Source organism: Chiroxiphia lanceolata, chromosome 5 (genome assembly GCF_009829145.1).
Source record: "Chiroxiphia lanceolata isolate bChiLan1 chromosome 5, bChiLan1.pri, whole genome shotgun sequence".
In the NCBI taxonomy this organism is placed as follows: domain Eukaryota; kingdom Metazoa; phylum Chordata; class Aves; order Passeriformes; family Pipridae; genus Chiroxiphia; species Chiroxiphia lanceolata.
In genome coordinates, this window is record NC_045641.1 from 72,208,512 (window position 1) to 72,231,624 (window position 23,113).

At 41.4% G+C, this 23,113-nt stretch overlaps 1 protein-coding gene across 1 annotated transcript in view; it reads left to right on the top strand.

Annotated features, from left to right (window-relative positions):
- ITPR2 (inositol 1,4,5-trisphosphate receptor type 2) overlaps window positions 1-23,113 on the top strand; it is a 239,252-nt gene that overhangs the window by 68,483 nt on the left and 147,656 nt on the right. The window contains 14 exon segments of the mRNA XM_032688283.1: window positions 6-182; window positions 1,974-2,022; window positions 2,025-2,091; window positions 2,196-2,233; window positions 2,236-2,276; window positions 2,278-2,307; window positions 2,309-2,382; window positions 3,020-3,271; window positions 3,488-3,632; window positions 4,556-4,573; window positions 4,575-4,707; window positions 18,402-18,595; window positions 20,880-21,012; window positions 21,903-21,960. Coding sequence (XP_032544174.1) covers window positions 6-182; window positions 1,974-2,022; window positions 2,025-2,091; window positions 2,196-2,233; window positions 2,236-2,276; window positions 2,278-2,307; window positions 2,309-2,382; window positions 3,020-3,271; window positions 3,488-3,632; window positions 4,556-4,573; window positions 4,575-4,707; window positions 18,402-18,595; window positions 20,880-21,012; window positions 21,903-21,960 — 1,409 coding nt within the window.

The window sequence follows — 23,113 nt, forward strand, 5'->3', positions numbered from 1 at the left end:
TTCAGGAATATATTGCTAAGAACTTCTGTGTCATGCAGTCCCAGATTGGTTATGATATTCTAGCAGAAGACACCATCACAGCTTTGTGCACAACAACAGAAACTGCTAGAGAAACACATCACAGCTAAAGAATAGAGACATTTGTGAATTTACTCAGGAGAAATCGAGAGCCAAGGTTTGATGTGGTCCACACAACTTACTTTTTCTCTATTGATAGGTTTTTGTGTTTGCAGTGAGCTGTGAATCTCCCTGCTATCATTGCTCTGATGGTCTCTTTCCTCCTAGTTTTGATGTGGCAAACAGAAAAAACCCACATAGAAAATATCAGTACTACCTGTCAGTCTTGGGGTTTTTGACCATGTCTGCATTTCAGAACTTACTGAAAAGACGGTTTATACTTCACAAGATGGTTTTGAAAATTTCGTCTTACTTCAGATTGGGACAAAGAGATACAAACAGAAAGTTTAATTTCTCCTCTATGAAACTACCACTTGTGTTGTTTCCCCTGCCAATAATCTTGCTGTAAATTACACAGACGGCAGTTTTTCTAAGCTTTTATTAATACCAGTTTTTCTGCAGGTTCTGATTCCAGGTCAGACCTAGAGCAGTGAAGATCCCAGTAAACGTGTCCTAGACCAATTTGTTCCAAATGAAAAATTCTGGCCTTGAACTTCACTCATTTGAATTTATTTTTTTTATTAGCTTTAGGTCATAAATATAAAAGAAGTGGATTTTTTTTTTAACTGGAAAATCTATTTTTATAGCTGATAGTAGATGGGCAAAGTTTGTACCTGGATTTCTAAGGAAGCAGAATGTATGATATGTACATGTGTGGTGTGTGCCTGCTCATATCTGCTCTCCACCCAGCTCTTAAACCTCTTGCCAGTTTTGGCTACATTTGCTAGAGGAGTGGTGGGCTCAGGGATGCTTAGTTCCTAGGAGTGTCATGGAAAGAAGAACCTACATAGAGGGAACAAGTCCTTTTGATATCTCAGTGAGGCAAAGGCTGCAGTACTGTTAATGCACACAGAGGAATCCATGGAAAAGAGACAAAACCAGATACCTCATAAATGCCCCAACTGTGAGGAAAGCCTCGGCCTGAACCTTGTTAAACATCAGAAGACCTAAGTTTGAGAGGAAAAATTCATAGGAAAATTCATTGTTTCTGCTTTACATGGAATGACCTCTTTGAATAGAGGTCCTATGTTCAGCTTCTGCCAGGTCTTCACTCTTCTCTGGTTGCCTAGATTTCCCTGGAAGTGTTCAAGGCCAAGTTGGATGGAGCCCTGAGCAACCTGGTCCAGTGGGTGGCATCCCTGCCCATGGAAGGGGAGTTGGAATTAGATAATCTTTAAGGTTGCTTCCAACCCCTACCCTTCTTTGGTTCATACCTTCACTAATTGTTGGCTGTGTCACTTCAGAGATTTTAAAAGGCAGCTTCGAAGGTGGAGGTGTGGTCTCCTCCAGTGCAGTGGAGCTCCCCAGAGGGCACATGACTGTCTCCAGCACAAGGAACATCTTCTTGCTACTTGGGTTAGGGATATGTGTGTCACCTGCTGGGGTGATGGGTGAGGGTGTGTGCTCTTGCTTTCGGTTCCTGACAAGCATAGTGACCTTCAGTGGAGTTCCCCTGCCAACCAAACTTGAGACAGCCTCAAACTGCTCTTAGTTCTGGCACAACCCTTTGACCTTTGATTTGCTTGAGAAATGTCACACTTGGGATATTTTTATTTTCTCTCCCTGACTGATTGTTCAACACCACTTGGGGTGGCTCTCAAAGCTGTTACTCATCTTTTTCTGTTGTGAGTTGCAAAGAATGAATTGGCAAAAGTTGTACATCAATAAATATTGTGATTTGTGCTCTCTTGAGCATCCATACTCCAGTACTGGCTGCTAGAGATTTCTACTACAGTGTTTCTGAGTAGTATTTAAAAATCTCATTTTCTGTTGCATCTGTGTTTTTTTGCCTGCAGATTCTTGTATTATCTGTCGACCTGTGTGTATCCAACACCACAGCAATACCAGTACTCAGGAACTCATCTGCAAGTTTATGCTGAGCCCAGGGAATGCTGACATTCTCATTCAAACCAAGTGAGCATCTGTAATTGAACACAGCACCTTTTTGTTTGCCTGCTCTGTTGTTATATCTGTAGCAGTTTGCTGTTGGCTCCATTGTGAATGGTTTGTGTTTGCAGGCTGGTTTCAACACAAATGGACAATCCCTTGGAATGCCCGTCATCTCAGATGACGTGGATGAAGAGGAAGTGTGGCTTTACTTGGATTGACAGTAACAAGGAGCCTCATGGCCAAAGCCATCAGACATCTGGCTCAGGAGGCAAAGGAGGGCACGAAAGCTGATTTAGAAGTTCTTACCTACTACAGGTAAAACTGTTTATTCAGGCAAAATGTAAACTCTCTGAAGCCTCCAGTACTGTTCTTAGTCAGTTCATTTGCCAATATCAAAAAAAGGAAACGAGGTCATACAGAAACTGGGATTAAAAGTTAGTTTCAAGTTTTTCTTGCAGGAGGCATCTCAGTTTCTGCTGTCTCTTCCAAGCAAATTTAGAGTTTCTTTTGCTCATCACAGCTCTCTGTGTCTCTGTCATTTTGCCTCTCACCTTGTCTTTACTGGGCTCTAATTTTAGGTTGTGCTGCCCTGGAAGCAAGGCATGGTCTGAGGGAGGAGTGTCCTGAGGGTCTTGAGGATTAGGGGGAAAGGTGATAATGGAACAGTGTCTTATACCGATTGAAAACACATAATCCAAGTGCTTCAGCCTTCCATTGAACTGTTTCCTTTGACTTTCAGAGAGAGCCCAGTCTTCATGGGAGCTGGATCCTGACATTAGCATTTTTAATGGCAAGTCAATCCCTTGCTTAGCAAAGTCACTCTTGTCATTTTTTGAGGCTTTATACCAGCAAGGCTGATATTAGGTTTGTAAAACGAGATTTTGAGGGGCAGTGTTTCATTTCCAACTGCTTTCTTTGAATACCATGTTACTACCTTTTTTTTTTTCTTAAGGTACCAACTGAACCTCTTTGCAAGGATGTGCCTGGACCGCCAATATCTCGCCATTAACCAGATTTCTGCCCAGCTCTCAGTAGACTTGATCCTACGGTGCATGTCTGATGAAAGCCTCCCCTATGACCTCCGGGCTTCCTTCTGTCGGCTGATGCTACACATGCATGTGGACAGAGATCCTCAGGAATCTGTGGTGCCTGTCAAATATGCCAGATTGTGGACTGAAATTCCTACTAAGATCACAATCCATGAGTGAGTTGAAAGCGCTTCAGACTAAAGTACAAAAGCACTTTGTAGGGTTGGTCTCGGGACAAAATGGTTGTAGATGTCTAATGTCGACAAAAGATGTTTCTGTTGTAGAGCACAGAACTGTTAATTAATGTTACTCTTGGAGACTTCCATGGTTTTATTTTTCACTCTGTTTTTATAGATGTTTAGTTTTCCTTTTTTCTGTGCCTTGCACTGTAGGTATGATTCCTTCACTGACTCTTCGAGGAATGAAATGAAGACCAAGTTTGCACTAACTATGGAATTTGTAGAAGAGTACTTGAAAGAAGTTGTGAATCAGCCCTTTCCTTTTGGAGACAAAGAGAAAAATAAACTTACATTTGAGGTACTTCTCAGCTATCGACATCCTACTTACAGTATTCCTCATTTCAGCTAAGTTGACATATTTCAAAATAAAGGCAGTTGCAGAATAAATGTTGGTGCAAAATAGCCTGAAGAAGCACCGGTTCCTAATTTCAGTGTTTTTGGTGCTGACTGTTACTGCAGAAAATTATATTCTTGTCTGCTGTCAAACAGCTGTATTTTTCCAACCCTTCCCACCTTCTCTTGAGGTGGTTGCATTTTGGTGGAGGGAGAGGGGATGTGGGAGGATGAATGGCCATATTCTCTTTCTTTCTACATTAGTGAAATAACATGTAAGGCTTCTTCAGTATAAGTAACTACTATTCTCCGTCTAAGATATTACGCTGAAGAAAATAACCTAATGCTGTGGTTTAAGTCTTGTGTGAAATTCCTGACAGAAACTTTAGATAGGCCTAAATTTTCTGGATTCAAATAACATTGAATAAAGGGGAAATGCTTCCAGCTTTTATAGTTCCTTCTCCAACCCACCTCCCAAGCTTTGTGACTGCTGCTTTTGGTCACCTGAAATCACCTCTGTTCTTACCACAGTCATATTATCTTTCTTTTCACTTCCATCTTCCCCAGCTGCTGCCTCTTTAAATAATTTCCTTCTTCTTGATCTTAGATATTTTCACAGATGCAATTGTATCCTTCCAAGCCTTCCTAAATCTCACCTTGGATTTGCTGTTTGCTGTAATTTGACTGGCCAATTGTTTTTGTGTAACTGACAGACATTTAATGTCACCTTAGTCCAAGGCCCACTTAAATCAGTGGAGAGACTTGTGCTAATTTGAGTGCACTCAAGATCTGAATCTCTGTGGAAGCTGCTGTGTGAAATGTGGATTGCACAACTGAACACCATAAAGGTTGTCAATACTTCCTTCATTTTTATTTCTTTTCTCATAGGTGGTACATCTGGCTCGAAAACCTCATATACTTTGGCTTTTATAGTTTTAGTGAGCTCCTCAGACTGACCCGGACGCTGCTGGCAATCCTGGATATTGTTCAAGTTCCTATATCGTCCTACTTTGAAAGGCTGAGCAAGTTTCAGGATGGAGGTGAGAAAAGCAGCAAAATCTGTTATTCCAGTGTGCAATTAGCTTTTTTAGGTTGGAAATAATTTATGGGAACATCTCATTACTCTTTCAAGGTTCTTTATTCACGCATAACCCACCTACAGGAATGTATTGCAGGGTGCATTAAGAAGGTTGGGTAAAAAGGAACCTTCATGACTTGTGGTCACTGCCTTGGTGTTGCTGCTGCTTGCTTAGTTGCAACTGGAATTTTCAGATTTTGTTCTGAGCCTCAGTATTCCTTGCAGTGAACATCCCAAGCAAGTTCAAACAGCATCTGCCCTAGCACAGTGGCACAAATGTGTATCAGTCATCTTAGCACTTCACTGAAGGGAGAAAGATGTTACTGGTGTCCCAGCTGAAGAAGCACCAGATGGAAGCCCAGAGGAGGATACTCTGCATGTGTTGGTCAGTTTAGAATATCCTTCTTTAACCCCAGGACTATCCTGTATGACCCACTGCCTTTTCTTCCGTGGCTTTCAACTGGGTTGAAGAATGAGCGTGCCAGGAAGGTGCCGAAACTTAGCAGTTTAGTTTTCCTGTGTGTGTGGAAGAGAGGTGTGACAGTTGTGTGGACTGTGGAGGGTCCAGGAGACTGACTGATGGCAAATTTTGTGTTAATATGTAACTGGTGTTGCCAGCCACTGGCTCACAGCACCAAATGGATGAGCTGTCTTGTTTGAAACAATTATTTTGTATTTTCTCTGGGAGGCATTTTCCCAGCTTTTGAGTTCTTCTAATCGTCTTTCTACTCAGTCACTCCCACAGATGCCCTGCAGGAATGTGCCATCCCTCATAATGTTTTCCTTCTTTAAGGTTCACATGCTCTGGGGAAGTTTAGACTTGTCACTGTCATCTCTGAACCAAGATGTTTTATGCTTGGTTCTCTTGATCTTCCCTCCATCACTGCCAGTAGACTTTCCTGCAAACTTCTGGAAGTCTTTCCTGCAATGCAGTGCACACTAAGTCCTGCTGGAGCTGGCTGCAGTCCCTCCACAGCACTAGAGGAAAGACTGTATGTTCAGGCCCTTGGAATTATGTTTTGCTTTTTTGTCCCTCAAAGACTGCATTGCAGACTCTCTTCTTAAATGGCTCTGGACACAGTTTGACTCCACTGACACTATTGGCAACATGGAACATGCAGATGTGGTTCTTCTGTTGAGTTCTCACTCTGCCCAAGTCTTTAATCCTGATTATACATCTCATTCAATGTTTTTACTCACATTCATTACCCATAAACTCATGCTTCATCCTTAATTCTCTTCTATTTCTGTTGAAGGGTTTCATTCCCCTTTCACACAGATATTCTCTCTGTTAGAAAACTGAGTTGTTGGAACAAGTTACTTGTTTTATTGGTTACCTGTCTTGGTTTTTTATTGTCTCTTTTAACTTAAAATACCGATCTGTTAGGCTGTTAAAAAGGATTAAAGTAGAAATTACCCAAGTCTGGGTTTTCTGAGGTTTTGGAAAACATGTTGGCATTTTCTAAAATCAGAATGGTCTGTTAATTTTTTTTGGAAACTGTTTTCTTATTCATACCTTCCATGAAATACTAACAGATGGATTGTTCCCTGCCCTCCTTCAGGATGGTGGGAACCCTCCCTCCAGTCAGGTAGGGGTGAGGGTGGCTTCTTGCCTTTAAAAAAGGTCAGTATCCATTCTTCCATATCTCTCCAGACTTTAGCAGGTCCAATACTGTGTGTCCCTCCAACACATTAATGTTCTTGGGATGTGCAGGTTTACACAGCTTCTTTTTTTAAGGAAAATTACCTTCCTTGAGTTGCAAAACTCATTATATTGATGTTCTTTAAACAAACTAACAAACAAAAAGGTAAGATTGTATCTGTTGTGATTTTGTGTATATACTGCAGATATATGGAAGTAAATTATAAGTTTGAGAGTTTATAAAAGTTATGGAGGTTTTTGGGGGGTTCTATGTTTGTTTGTTGGTCATTTTGTTGTTTTTTTTCTTTAAAGCATCCAGTCAGTGATCACAAATGTCTGGGCATTAGCTTATATCAGTAGGAACATATATTTCATTCTTTGAGCTTAGAGCTTTGACGTGTAGCTCTAAACTCCAGTTTTGACAAACACTGACAGCCAATCATGGTGCCTGAAACTGGTTATAGATATAAAGAAATATGCTTAAATTTTATCAAGCATTAGAGGTGTGATCCTGTAACTCTAATGTGGGAAAGTGCTACTGAATACCAGCTTACGCTCTATATATTTTAATTTTCATCACTATCTTATTGTAAATTTGCACAGAATAATATTAAACGTATATTTAACAGAGATATTTTGTCAATAACTATGCCAATTCAAAAATGCAGTTATTTTCAGATTCTAGGAAAAGCGACTTGAAAGGAGGCTTGACCAAATGAAAAAGTCATGTGATTACTGTTCTTCAACTGTAGTAGATAAAAGGTGGCATCTCTACAGAAGAATTTTGGTTAGGATTTATGTATTTCACATGACAGGTCTTGCCTTTTAGTTTTGTTAAAAAGTAGTGATTTCCATGGGAAAATCAGTGCTGAATAAATTCGGGAACAGATAGGTTGTACTGCCTTTCAGTTATGGCCATTGACTTGTTCCAGATCAGTAACAACAAAAACTTCCAACATCTGGTTCCTGGAATGTGAAGTTGTAGGGAACTACTGAGCTCAAAAAACTGTAGTCAGGATTTTGGGAAATACATTAATGACGGGTGAAAGAATGTGGTGAGTCTTGGCTGTGGGAAACCTGCCTGGAGTTTTGCACCTCAAAATTGAAACAACCAGATGCTCAACCAGCAACCTGGAGCCTTCTTCCATGTTTAATATTTATTTCTTAAATAGACCCACTTATTTCAGTAAAACTACTTGCTAAGTAAAGAAGTATATATGACAAGTGTTGAACTGTTGAAGCAAATCTGCAAAATGGGATGTATTTTTAGGCTTAGTTGCATGAAGACTTAATTAACCTTTTACCTGAAGATGTCATTTTCCAAGCTTTGCTTAAGTTTTGAGCCACCTTGGTGGCTGAGGTAGTCCTTGATATTTTGTGTGAGTTTTTCTCTGTCTTGGTTCTGAAAAAATTCTAAACAGATCATGGAATCACGGTGTGATTTGGAACGGTTGGAAGGGACCTTAAAGACTATTTCCTTCCAAACTCTTGCCATGGCCAGGGACGCCTTCCACTAGACCAGGTTACTCCAAGCCCCATCCAACCTGGCCCTGGACATTTCCAGGGATGGAGCAGCCACAGCCAACCTATGCCAGTGCCACACCACCCTCATAGGGAAGAATTTCTTCCTAATATCCAATCTGCACCTACTCTCTGTCAGTTTGAAGCCATTCCCCTTGTCCTGTTGATCCTTATATTAATGTAAATGTTATGCTTTGCTTGCTTTAAAAAGCTTGATTTTAATGCCACTGTCAGTTCCTTCATCCAGAATTAAATTAGCATGCATGTAGTTTTCAGGTGTGACCTTATTTGACGGAGACAGATTGGGGAAAGTTGGCTGGAAACATTTGTGAGAAAAGATCCTGGAAAAAGTAATGATGTGTATTTTTGGAAATGCTTCTTACCTAGATTACATCCTAAAAATGAATTGACTTGAAAATGTTGCAACCAACTTCTTTTTTGTTTCAGTCAGTGTGTCTTAACTCTGAATGATTTTCATGGTTCTTTGAAGCTTTTTTCTGTTCCTTTTCCCCCCCTTTTTTAGATTCTAAAAAGAAATAAATATGGAGTTTACAAAATATACTTCTCGTATCCTAAAGAGGCATTTTTTTTTGTAAGGACAAAGGGAAGACTTCATTTAGTAGTGCTGTCTTTCTGGCACCTTTAAAGAACATTATCTCTTGCAGTTTTAATTAAAAGGTGAAGTTGTCGCTTTTCTAGTAAGTGCACCCTGCTGTATCATTCCAAAGTAAGGAACCAATCTGCCTTGTCCAATACTGCTGATTTAGTCTCTGTGAATTAAAATGCACATCTTTCTCTAGGTGCTATTTGATCTTTCAAATAGCTGATTTTGGTCAAACCATGCAACTACAGCATATGTCAGGTCTGAAAGATGAAGCAACATGGTAGGAGTAGTAGGTGAGCTACACATTTTTCATGCATGGAAATACATCCTTGAATTTAAGCTGCATATGTCTTGGGATGCAGGACACAGTGCTGGGCATCAATTGAAAAAGCCCTCAGTGATGCAAACCTTATCTGCAGACTAAGTCTGTTCCTCAGGAGTTCTATGTAAGTGGCTACAATTTTCCTGAGCCAGAGTCCACTGACATCAATGAGAGTCTTCTGGCTCCCTTTGCTGAGTTTTCTTGAACAAACTGGTTTTAAAAACTGCCTGTAATAAGCTCAAATTGCTCCTGCATCTGTGGTTCTCCCATGAAATATGTTGCTCGTTGAAATGAAATGCATGGAATGCATCATGAAAAGTGTGTGTCGTGCTGCAAGCTTTCATAGAGTAGAGTCATAGAATGGCTGGGTCGGAAGAGATCTGAAAGATCATCTTGTTCCAACCCCCCTGCCATGACAGGGGCACCTTTTACTAGACCAGACAAATGCCAGGAGCTCAGTCCCTCAACTCCGACTGGGCAAGAAGTTGGGTAGCATTTTCTTCCAGCCCTCTTGGCTGCAAGTAGAGGTGCATAGTGCTTAGAAGCACCAGTGAGACCACTGTTAGAACTGCCTTTTCTCTGGTTCCTTTGGGTCCTCGGTGATCCAGAAGGACCAGATTTCATCCATGACTATTAGAAATGACTGTGCTGTTTCTCAGCCTTTCACCTATGTCTGTTAGCTGCTCTTTTGTCTAGTTAACAATTGGAAATACCTTCTTGAAGCATACCTTGATTAGCAGACCTAATGAGGCAGTGGCTGTCTGGCAGACTGGAGCAGTAATTTAAACCAGTGATTTATGAGAAAAGAAAGGTTACAAGAGGAAAAAAAGATTTAACCCTTAGGAAAGTTACCTGTGTCAGTCACAGATGTCTGCAGTGAAGCAACTTCAGAGCACTGTCAGACCAAAGGGGAGGTCATTCTGAGAGCTTAATTCTGTGGCATGAACCATTTCTCTTTCCCCCTTATTCTCTCCCTTATCATGAGCCCTGTGCATTAATGTGATTCCAGAGGCCATTGCTCTTCTAGGAATCAATATCCCTCTTACAGATGTAGCTCAGCTAGAAGGCTTGATTCCCATGATGCTTTTTACCTTCAAGGCTGGCACGGTGATGGATGTTGGTATTTTTCCTTTGCCTAATGTCCATGCCATAAAAGCCATGCTTGACACTGCTTTGTGGTTTTGAGGATAGGCAAAATCAACAGAACCTGCAGAATGTCAGGAGGAGGTGAAGTTTGGTGGAGTTTCACCATGGCTGGGCAGCAGTGAATTTGTATACAAGAAGGGAAGGCAGGTCAGTGGAGGCTGGAGAGGCTAGAAGCACTCAAGGGGTGGGTAGCAAATGTATGTGCATTGCATATTGTAGTTTTTTTTTTCCTTTGTTTTGCCTCATTATTTCTGAGGACTATAAAATGTAGAAGTGACACCTCACCATGTGCCCTTAATGCCATGCATTAGGTTTTCTGGGAGGCTTACTTGAGGGTCAGCTAGTTATTAAGCAATGAAAAATGGTTTAGTGAAGACATAAAGTGTGATTCTTGGCCTGTTTATGGTAGGTTCTGAAATCTTTATGAACAAATTCTGTAGAAATCCTGTAAAAATTAATACCTCTTTCACAAACAGAGCTGTAAGGCTTAGTGCTTCTGGCAAATAATATACAGCTCTAAAGGGTTTGAAATAAAATGTGTTCCTTTAGGTGCTGAAGTATGGTTATTATATGTCTTAAAAATGACTGTAACTTTTCATGCAGAAAAATTAAACTACATGAAGCAATGCAGCCAAATCAGCAGAGGCAAAGAAATGTCGAGCTAAAGCTGCCACAGGGTTTTTAATTTTGCCCTTGGTAACCAGACATTACTGTACACGCTGTTCCCTGCTGGAGGATCCCCAAGGACTGGTGGTGTTGTGTGCTTTAGGATGACACTGAAGCTTTAGGAAGCTTGTGGTGGAGCAATAGTTTAGGTCTGACTGAAAGCCACAAAGCCAAGGCTGCTTGGAGTCTTGCTGTTCTAAGTACTGCCTTAAAACCTGGTTGAACACACAGTGGCACATGGGTTGAGACAACCTGAACCAGTTTTCTGCTGAAAACTCACTTTGATGATGGTAAAATTTTGGACTTTCAGCATCATGCCAAAATCTCTCCCCTAATGCGGTAGTAAGCTTGGAAACCAGCCTAAATCTCCCCCAGCACACTGGCAAAATTCAGTTTTGCCTCACCAGGGCTACAGTGGGTAAAAGTGAAATTCATGGGGAAAAGTGAGACTGGCTGAGGAGGACTGGGAAGGCTTTAGGACTTTGTTGAGTGGTAGATAGGGAAGGAGGCCTTCAGGACCTCAGCATGACCCAGCCGTGTGCGCTGGCACCCAGAAACCCCCTGTGTGCTGGGCTGCACCCAAAGCAAAGTGGGCAGAAATTCTTCCCTGTGAGGATGGTGAGGCCCTGGCACAGGTTGCCAAGAGAAGCTGTGGCTGCCCCATCCCTGGAAGTGTCGAAGGCCAGGTTGGATGGGGCTGGGAGCAACCTGGGATAGTGGAAGGTGTCCCTTCCCATGGCAGGGGATTGGAACAAGGTGATCTTTAAGGTCACTTTCAACTCAAACCCTATAGTCTCTGATTCTCTATGGCAGCTCCAATGTAGGTACTTACTTTCCAGAAGCATTGAACATCCAGCTTTTCCCATCCCTAATGAAGCTGCCGAGTGTTAAAATCCTTTTGAAAATATAGGCACTTTTCAAAATTGAGGAGGGAGATGAGCACTGTGGAAAACTGTTCAAGCTAAAAACAGCTGGGCAGTTTTGAAAACTGAGTCCTGGGAATCCATCTTTGACCCCTCTGTGTTGAGGAAGACTGAACAGCAATGTGAGTAAGAACCTACTGCACAGTTCTCTGCACTTTGTGTGAAATACCTCAAATTCTGTGGGTCCTGGATCCCAAACTGAGGATTCTGCACAGCAATTGGCTGGGAACAATTTGAAGAAAAGGCAGGGATCGCCAGCTGCCTTTGACAGTTGTTTTTCCTACTGAATATGGTATTTTGTCACTTACCATCCATGCTGCATTGCATAGCAGATTGTTGTTTACTTTTCTATTCTGCTTTTAGAATTTTTTTGCAACCAGTAAATGACTTATCAAGAAAATATGTTTATGTAGAAAATGAAGTGTCAGATTATCCACTGTTTCGATTACTTGGGTGGTTGCTATTTTTTTCCCATAATTGACTCCTCTGAAAAGCCTTTCTTCTCAGAGAGGTCGTTGTGTTGTCAATCGTGCCAAATTGTATGAGATTATGTGCTACAGTTTTGTGACAGAAACTGATACTCATTAGGAAGTTGTGATCACCGTAATAAAAAGTAATGAAAAGGAGATGCACAGTTGTCTTTTCAAACCATGACAAGCATTCTTCTCTTTCCTGTTCTTTCAGTGTCTGCCAATCTGCAGCTCCTTTAAATTACCACTTGTGCATAGTGATTTCTTTATGACTAACCTTGTGAGACTGTACATTCAACAGAAGATCTTCCTAATGGGTCCACTGCTTAGGGAAGGCTCTTGGCATCTGGCTTGTCTTGGCAGAGGGGAAGGGAAAATTGGAAAAAAGATCCATAGAGGTTGCCTTGCGTTGTTTTCCTCTGTTGGTCAGTCACAGCTCTGAGCACTTCTGCAGTGGTTTACCAGTGAGGGAGGTGGTTGGTTGCACACACCAACATTGTGACATTGCAATGACCATTGTCTCCCTGCCACGCTTCACAGACTTATATAAACATTAATACCTTGACCTCAAAGCAAACAACAAAAGCTGAGGTCAGCAGGTTAAGGGTGGCAGTCCCACATGAAGGCACAGCTCAGGCTTCTCTGGCAAAGTGCACACAAAAGTAATCAGGATTCTCATCTGCTTGCTCTCTCTCCTTATTTAGCTCAGTTAACCAGCTGAGGCAGTAAGTTAATTTTTCTTTGGTCATTGGTATTCAGGAAGCACTTTGGAGCTTTGACTAAGATCAGGGCTCCCTTATTTTAGTCATTGTGTGCATATGTACTAAGAACTTAAATCTCTTTTATTGAGCCAGTGTATTTTGTCTTGCATTGTTGCAAGCTTAGTGGACATCGTCAGTCACTCTTTAAGCCTCAGTAACCTTCCTGTGTGCCTTACCTCAGAGACACACACCCTTCCCTGCTGAGATAACTGTATTAAAGCCAAGAGGACACAAAAGCATAGCAAGGAGAAGCAGCTCACTAGCAAGACTGCTGTGGGCCCAGTGTTTGTGAGTGACAGATTTAAATCCATGCTTAACTCAGTCTAGACTTGCAAGGCTGGACAGATAACACTGAGCACCGTGAACACTTATTACCTGAGGGGGTCTTTTGGAAGAGAAGCTACTCCCCACTCTTTATGTCCATGAATGATCCCCATGGCTTCTTTCACAGAGTAGAGCAGTTCCTCTCAGTGTTGAGAGGAATCAGCTGCCTCACTGCCAGCCCCGAATGTGCTGGTTGGCTGCTGTCTGCTCCTTAGAGATGGTTACATTTCATCAGCACCCTATAAAACACGGTTGCTAAAATACCTTTCCTGAAAAGAAATGCTGAATTGCTCCAGGTGCTGTAGCATTTCAGCTCAGGGAGTGTTCTCCCCAAGCCTGCTCTGAGTTAGTTGAAAATTATAGTCAGAACCAAGCAGTTAGTTAGAAAGTTTTTGAAGATGGAGGTACTCCTGACACCTTGTCTTGCTGCTGTTATTGACAGAAATCATGCAGTATTGAGCCACAACCCATTTCAGCTGTAAATACTGAACTGGATTAAGTAGACTTTTCTCTCACTGGAATCCCTTCCTATGCATTGATGAACTACAATTTGAAATGGCAGGGATAATAAGCACCACCTTAATCATCCCTTGCTTTCCTGCTTCTGTTTGTTGAGAATCAGTTGCATGAAGGTCAGCAGTAAAGGAATGTTGTGGACAGAGGGTTTATCCTTGTCAATGAGGCTGTTGGGATTTGCACTGATTTGTACCATCTTTGACCACTGCTGTTCCATGGGTAAGGGGAAAGGACAGCAGTAATTTTTTTCTATTTCCTAGATGATTTTCTAGGGTCCAGTATTACATTTAGTACCTCACAGTCTTTGTTATTTCAGGTCTCTCACTGTCCTTTTTAGAGGTGGAAAAGGTGGCCTCCTCATTTATGGGGGTCATCTTGAAATGCAGAGAGAGTGGCTAATTCCTTGGTCATGGAGAGAGTTCAGTCCCTTTCCCTGCCATGCCTGTGCAGCACCCCAGTGACAGCTGAGAAAATAAGCCAGATGTGTGCTCTAGACAAAATCCCAGCTTGCTTTCTCCAGGAATTTGAGGTCCACCCAAGATATTGTCTGACTCCTTATCCAAAAGACACAAAGTTCTTTGTTAACTTTACACCAAATAGACTTCAGTCTTGAAGGGTGAGCAGGAGCTTTACAAGATAAAGTGGAATTCTTCTGCCTCATTTAAGACAATCTGCAGTTTTATCTAGTTTTTGAAAGAATATCTTCTGGACTTGTTTTAGACTTAAGTGGTTTAATTATCATTTACCCCATTGAGTGAAGATATTTAATAAAGAATTCCTGAGTGTTCCAAATATTTTCTATTTATATAGAAGGAAAGGTCTTCTTTTGAAACTGTGTTGTGATGACTTCTCAGCTGAGATGTAGAGCAGGGGTATTACAGGCCATGAAGCAGCTATACAATCTACAGGTCTTGTGATGGACATCAGCATCACGGACAGGATGAAACGAATAATGTCATTTATTTCATTGTTTGAAGATTAAGTAGATGCAAAATGTCAGTTTACCTGAAGGTACATGAAGGGCTGAAGGTCCTCCGCTTGGGCCAGTAGCTTTACACAGGTGTACTGGGTGGTGGTCAGCGCAAATAATTGTTTAGCACACTGGGAGAAAGGGGTTGGGGAGTGCGAGAGAAAGATATATCCGTACTCTGTTATTCCCAAGCTGTTTTATTTGACTTGAAAGGAAAATGCACTGTTTTCATTTTGCCACGAGAAGGGTGTTTGGAATGATTTTACTTACTTTATGCTGGTGTAAGCAATTAGAACTTTCTGTGCCTGCCTAAAGTGAGGACCCAGCCCTTAAGTTTGATTCTAGCTTCTTTTTCCTGACATCATGCAAACTCAGAAATACATTTCCTCCTCTCCTTTGTAGGGTCTCGAAGTGTTATTTTCAAAAGACCAATTCAGAGTGATTGCACACCAGACCAGATGCCGAATGGGACCTCAAACCTGACACTAATCTGCTTCATTCACTTTGAAAAAGCAAATTCTTTGTGCCTTGTCCTTTAAAAGTCAGGGCTGAAGTCATCGTCTTTCCCTGCATGCAGTACTTGAGCTCTGTGGATTGAAGAAAGAAGGGCATAAGAGGAAGATATTGCCAACAAAAATAAAATAGAGCTTTGACTTTTTACAGCAAATTGTCTGGGAAGAGGGTCTCTTCAGTGGGAGTAAAGCTTGTCCATGGCATGGTGATTAAAGTGCACTAAAAGACATACAAGAACTATTCAGGCTTCTCTCAGCAAAGATCCATTTCCTTCAGTCTTTTCTTTGGTATAATCTAGGTCTTGGCGCTCTTTCTGTGAAGAGATGCTTCCCTTCCTTGCGTCCATTCATTCCTATCTGTGCTTTGCAAGAAAGGAATATAATTCATGTAGGTAGGTAGCGCAATATTCTCATTCTTTCTTCTCCCCACCTTTGTTAGGAGATAGTCATCAATTCACTGAGATGCTTTTCACATCAAAATTCACTATAAAGACCAGTATAATCTGTGGGAACAGAGTTATTTCTTGGTAAATTTTGCTGAACCAGCATCAGTGATAGGTACCATTGCAAATAGACTGGATAAAGTTTCTGCCACGAGTATAAAATAACTTTTTCCCTCATGTATGACTACTTGTGAAGGGCACTGTGATTACAGATACTAGTTTGACCTTCAGGACAGCCTTCAAGCCTGGCATTCTCCTGGGACTACTTAATTATTCTTAAAAATGGGTTAAACAAACTTCTTTAAGAAATTATCTTAGATGTAGGTAATATACCTTCAGGCAAAAGGAATGGATTAGGTGAACTACTAAGATTTCTTTAGCTCTACTTTTTATGATTTATTGAACATGTTAACAGAGCTCTGGAAATATTTTGGCATATTTTACACCTGCTGACCTGGAAGGAATCACACCTGTAAGAAATGTCACCTCGGAAAATCAGGGTAGGAAACTTGTCCCTAAACCACTGGGTAATTTGAATTAATTCCTTCTCCTGAGTTTGATCAGGAATTGAGGAGTTCTTATTCAGTATGACTGTTGAGACTGGAAGGGGGTTTGATGACATGGGGACGTGTGTGATCATCATCATGGCTGGGCTTTGCGAACGAAGATTTGGGAAGGCACTATCCACATTTGCTGCAGGCACGCTGGTGGCTTATGAGGCCAACACGTGACAGACATATCCGATTGCAAAAGGCGCAGCAGAAAGACTCCTTAGATGGTGTATTTTGCAAGATACGGTTCTTTCTGCGTTGCCTTTTTTCCTCGAGAGTGATCCTGCGTGAGTTCTCAAAGGAGACAGCTGCGTTATAGATGCTGTGTCTCCAGGCCTCCCGATTGGAGGCCAGAGTAGACCAGTTATGGTGATCAATATGGCCAAGGCTGAGATGTTGTTTCAGGGAGTCCTTGAATCTTTTCTTCGGGGCTCCTCTCATGCGGCAGCCAGTGGCAAGTTCACCATAGAGCAGGATCTTAGGGAGGCGGTGGTCCTTCATCCTTGAGACGTGCCCTGCCCATCGCAGCTGCGTTCTCAGTAACATGGCCTCAATACTAGTGACAGCTGCTTGCTCTAGTACAGATGTATTGGTCACATAATCTGACCAGCGGATGTTAAGGATTGTACGGAGGCAGCGTTGATGGAAGCGTTCTAGGAGACGCAGGTGGTGGCGGTAGATGACCCATGATTCGGAGCCGTATAGGAGAGTAGACAACACTATGGCTTTGTAAACACCGATCTTGGTGCTTTTCTTTAAGTGTTTATTACGCCATACTCTTTTGTGGAGTTTTCCAAAGGCACTATATGCCTTAGCTAACCTGTTGTCTATCTCTCCGTCGATCTTACCATCTGAGGAGATGAGGCTACCAAGGTAATTAAACTGTTGGACTGATTTGAGCTCTGATTGGCCAATGGTGATGTGGGGATGATGGGGGACTTCCTGAGGTGCAGGTTGATGGAGGACCTCTGTCTTCTTTAAGCTGACTTCCAGCCCAAAGAGCTCAGCAGCATCTGCAAAGCAGGATGTTAAACGCTGCAGGGCTGCTTCTGTGTGGGCAACAAGGGCAGCGTCATCAGCATAAAGCAGCTCCCGGACAAGATGGTTTAAGGTCTTGGTGTGGGCCTTCAGTCGCCTTAGATTGAATAGACTTCCATCAGTATGGTATCGAATGTAGATGCCGTCCTGATCATCGAGGTCTGCTGTGGCCCTTTGGAGCATCATGCTAAAGAAGACGGTGAATAGGGTAGGAGCGAGAACGCAACCTTGTTTCACACCATTCTTAATTAAAAAGGGCTCAGAAAGTGTGTTGCCATATCCGACTTGGCCGTGCTGATCCTCATGGAGTGAGATGATCATTTTAAGGAACTTGGGGGGACAACCTAAACATTCCAAAATCTGCCAGAGACCTTTTCTGCTCACAGTATCAAAAGCCTTGGTGAGGTCGACAAAGGTTACATAGAGACCTTTGTTCTGTTCCCTACACTTCTCTTGCAGTTGTCTGAGGACAAATACCATGTCTGTGGTGCTCCTGTTGGCTCTGAAACCACACTGACTTTCAGGTAGAATTCCTTCTGCTATAGTGGGTATTAGTCTGTTCAAGAGTATTCTTGCCAGGATTTTGCCAGCAATGGAGAGCAGAGTAATACCACGATAGTTTGAGCAATCTGATTTAGTACCTTTCTTCTTATACAAAGTGATGATGACAGCATCACGAAGGTCTGATGGTAGTTCACCGAGCTCCCAACAGCGCACCACAAACTCGTGAAATTTGGTGTGGAGTGCAAGGCCCCCATGTTTCCAGACTTCAGGTGGAATTCCATCAACCCCAGCTGCCTTGCCGATTTTTACCTGCTGTATGGCCTTGAGGGTTTCTCCTAAAGTGGGGGCAGTATCCAATTCATACTTTACTGGTTGTTGTGTGATGGACTGAATTGCTGAATCTTGGACTACACGGTTGGTACTGAAAAGAGTCTGAAAGTGTTCAGACCATCGATTCAGAATGGAGGTTTTATCTGTTAGAAGGGTTTGACCATCAGCACTGAGTAGAGGGCTTTGGACCTGGTATGTAGGCCCGTATGCTGTTTTCAAGGCCTCATAGAAACCTTTGTGATCACCTGTATCTGCGCATAATTGAGTTTTTTCAGCTAGATCGATCCACCATTTGTTCTGGACGTCACGGAGTTTCTGTTGGAGTTTGCTGCATGCGAGACGAAAGGCTGTTTTTGTGTGTTACGTGTGTGATATACTCATGGCAAATATATATATTTTTGTTTAATGCATAGGAAACAACGTTATGAGGACCATCCATGGGGTAGGAGAGATGATGACCCAGATGGTGCTGAGCAGAGGGTCTGTGTTTCCCATCAGCACCCCTGATATACAGCCAAGCATTCACCCAAGCAAGCAAGCCAGCCCTGCAGACAGTGAAGATGTGATAGTAATGGACACCAAACTGAAAATCATTGAGATTTTGCAGGTAATAATGATTGGTGAAATGTTGCATAGCAAACATTTCATAGGTCTTGACTTATTCACATAATGGCGAATTCTTGCTATTCACTGGGCTGTTCACTGTAAAAATAACTCTTTGGTATGAGGAAGAATACTCCTCTGTGTGAACAGCACACATTTGCTTTCTGTATCAAATCCCAGTTTCTGCCTTGGGCAGTTCCTTGCTTGTGCCCTGAAGGAATGTTTCAGTGTTTTCTATAAATTCTGTAGATCTGTTGGTACCATTTTCACCTTTGAAGGAGCCCATTGGTTCTGACTTCTCATAGGTGATTTAGATTACTTTATTACTTGTCATCTGAAAGGCTCTCAATTGTTAGAGTATCCTCAGTACTGCCTTCTTTGGTTCCTTTAGTTTAAAACTTATGGTGAAGGACAGTGTTATGAAGTAATCACCTAAATAATACCAGTCTTCTCTATTGCTTCTCATTTTCATTTGCTTCTATGACTGAATTTTTCTCCTTACTGTCTTGCTCTACTGATTGATGCCCAGGAGGATGATTCCAGGACCTTGTCCTATGCATTCCCTGAGAGAATCACATTTTGTCTCATCCTTTCCTTTTCCACAGCACGTTCAGTGCAAGAGCACCTAGGATTGGAGAGCGTTTAATCCTAATTTGTTACTTAACCTGTGGTTTGTTGGTTATGGATTTTAGTCACATGGTCAAATTACTGCACATTAGCAAGTTTTCATATGCTGGGTAAATCATAGTAAATGTGCATATATATGATCCTAGTTCACAAGAAATACAAAATAATTCGATTTCCTTTAATATGCAATGAAGGAGGATTAATTTAAATCATGTTACCATTAATTATTACTCTTAAAGAATATTTTAGATTTATTGTATTATCGTGCATAGCTAGTACAATGGTGATTAAAGCTATTCTATTCTAAGAAATATTTCAGTTTATAATAATTTAATTCTCAATCTATCCTCCTATTGCTTTAAGTAAAGGCTTTTTTACTTATGAGTTTCCATTCTGCCCTCAGCCAGAATTAAACAGATGGCCTGAGAGACTTAGTTGACTATGTGTGTGTGCTGGTTTAAAAGTTAACCAGCAGGGGAAATGAACTCAACTCAAAAGAGAGATTATAAGTCAGAATAACAATTTAATAAAATAATACAATAAGTATGATTATACAGACAAACAATTGGTCTTAACCCACAAAACCCAAATGTATAACCCAGCACCCTGGGGCATGAACAAAGTGGTGTTCCTTGGGCCCCCCCTGAGTCCAAAGTAAAGGGAGAGGGGAAAAACCTGCTGGTGGAAGAGCTGTTGCAGTCTGGTCAAAAGTAGTGACTGCAGTCCAGTTGAGGGTGGTGGTCTCAGTCCGGTTGAGAGCGGTGAGCTGCAGTCCTCTTCTGGATCCCACGAGTGGTAAAAAGGTTCTGAAACTCCAAGTTTATATATTCTCCAGTTCAGGCAGGAATGCTCAGTCCTTCCCTCAGAGCAGGGAATTCCATAAAAGGGTATGAGGACAGGAACATCTTCCTATTTCGCAGGCCTCTACTGATAACAGTTTCTGGGAAATGGCATGGAAGGCTATAGAATACACAGTTTTGGGCTACACCAATCCAGTGATGAATCGGTCCCAGCTGTTCTAACTAGGACAGTGTGGACTTGGAAAATTCTTAGTTTTAAAAATCTTACTTGTACAATTACAGGGTAACTTAATCATGGAAAATAAACAAATCCTATTGCAGTGGGTCTGGGAAGTGTGTTTGACTTTAGTTATAAACCAAAGAAACAGGCTGCCACCATTTGTCACCTTTCAGATGACCTGTCGCCTCAGCCTTGGTAAAGAAACATGTGCTTTCATCTCCATTGGTTATAAAATGCGTTAAATGCTCTTAAAGCTGTTTGATCATGTGCTTGCATTTCCTGTGGGCAGGGAGCATCCCTGTGGGATACACTGGAAGTCAGCTGATGGGTAGTCAGTTCTCCAAGTGACTTAAATTGGTATTAGTGTTTCCAGCCTGGCTATTTACCATATAAAAGTAGCACTTCCAGCTCTGAATTAGGATTTTTCCTGTATGGCTTTCCATTTCCACAGCTGAGCAACAGAAGGGCAGATGTCAGGCAACTGGGAGGGTGAGCCTTGAGCCTGTCTTTGCTCTCTGCCCCACTTCTTGTCTTCATAGGGCATTGGAAGTGCAGCTGAAATGTGAAATAATTGGTGTCAATATGGATTGACAGAAGAAAAGTCTTTTCTAAAACTTCTTTTTTTTTTTTTTTCCTTGTAGTTTATTCTCAGTGTCAGACTGGACTATAGAATATCCTACATGCTGTCTATCTATAAGAGAGAGTTTGGGGAAAACAATGAAAATGTTGATTGCTCCACAACATCCCCACCTGACACACCAGGGACTGCCTCAGGTAAATGTTGCTGTTGTGTTACAGTATAAAATAATTCCATGTAGAATTAGACTGCAAAAAATGAGTTTAATGACACCAGAAAGATGCATGCTGCTTGAAGTGGAAAAGCTTGTGGAAAAAGGAAATTTTAAGGAATTCCTTGAAAATAAGATTTTTGCTGGCCTCTCCTCTTCTAACAAAAATGTGATTCCTTTTTCCCATTGTGACATTTTGTTCTCTTATTTGTGCTCTTCCCAAAACACTGCACAGTGACAAATGGAGTGGAGGGTAGATCAGGAAGAATGGTTGGGGTTAGATGAGGACAGATTTAAGTGGAGGTGAATGTGGTACAGGTATGTAAGTGACTTTTCAGGGAGCCTTCTCATGCTCATGGAAGTGCTGAAAAGGTCTGTGTGAACACCTGGAAGTAGGAGAGAATTGCTCTAATTGGAGGTGGGCACATATATAATACTGGGTAGTAAGTTATATTAAAGGTATTCTAAAGGAAAATGTCAGTGTGGTAAATGATTTGGCTTATGATAAATATTCTAAAATTCATGTATGTACTTTAGAGGGGTTGGCTTATCTAACAAAAAAGGTATAAGTTGTAATAATCTCTGTCATTTGTGGCTCACTGCTGGCGGTTAGTACAACTCTTAGCACCATATGGCTCTGGTTCATCTCTACAATTTGGCCCTTCCTCAGTAACAGTAAAACAAAATTTAACTCTGCCCCATGTCCTATTTCTTCTCTGCTACTCTTGCAGACAGCGAATTTTGCCTAGTTGAGGAACGACCTTTACTTCATACCATCTGCTTTAAAGAGGAAGAGAGTTCCATTTGGAACAGATTAAACAGTGATCACTGGCTTTTTTTTTTTTTTAATATTTATTTTGATTTTTTTCCCCTCAGCAATCGTTCCTGACATAGATGAAATTGCAGCTCAAGCTGAAACCATGTTTGCTGGCAGGTACAGTCTCTGAAGCTCTACCTCTGTGTGTATATATCTGTTTGTTCGTGTTGGTATTTTTCATGGACAGCCTCTCTTTATTCTGTGCCTGTTTTCACACCCCTTTCTCTCCCTTTGGCTGTTTGTTATTGTATAACTTATACATAGACAGAAAAGACCTGGATTTCAAACAAGGAAACAGCTCAGTTGGTCTGGACCATCCTCTTAGTTGTAAGAGAGTTGGTAGAAAGTTTTTTGCCATGTTCCCAAAGGCAGCTGGGAAATGGTGTACAGGAGTATGGGCTAAAACACAGTAATTATTTATTTATCTTATAATGCCTCACCCAGGCGCTCCTAAAGAAAGCCTTTTTTTTCCTAGTATACCTTCTGGCTGTAGCCCCAAATTTCTTGGATCAGTAGGTTACTGCTGACCCTCAGTTTTTCTCCTAGACATGTAGTAATTGCACTTTTTGTTTGAACCTATTTAAAAAATTATGTCAACAATAATCTCTTTCCAATGACTCCTCAAATTAGGAGGGGACCACTTCCATGATCTTCTGGACCACCAGAGGCCTGTACATCACAAGTTATGCTTGCAGAGTTTGGGAAGAGATTTCAGCTACACTGTGAACAGGGGAAAAAAAAAAGCATGGAAAACACTCACACTGGAGAGTTATTACCATTATCAGTATATTGGTTTAATTTTATGAGTATAATTATACAAGTAAAAATTAATTCCATTTAGACAAGGCCATAGACTTTACAGTTTTTCTTGGAGCTAGGGAGAAGGATCTGCAATGTGGGCACTGTGATCTTTCCTCTCTCAGTCTCTTATGCCTTCTCAATCTTTACCAGCAGAAGCAATGCCTTCAAGTCCTCTCCCTGAACTCCCATAATGTAAAACAACACACAGCCTTTGGCATCTGCATCTTTAAAATGAACAGAGAGACCGAATGGTTTCTTGGAAACATTACTTCTGCTTTGATATGTTAAGTGTTATCTGCTTTCTGCCGTTTCACTTTATGAATATGATTCCAGAAATATGATGCTTTTGGCAATTCTTGCTATTTTTGATCTTATTTTTTCTTAAATGAAATTTTAATAGCAGCTGAAAAAGGAAGGAATGAAAAGAAAAGGGTCAAATTAATCTCTTGTGAAATGCAGTTTACTTCAT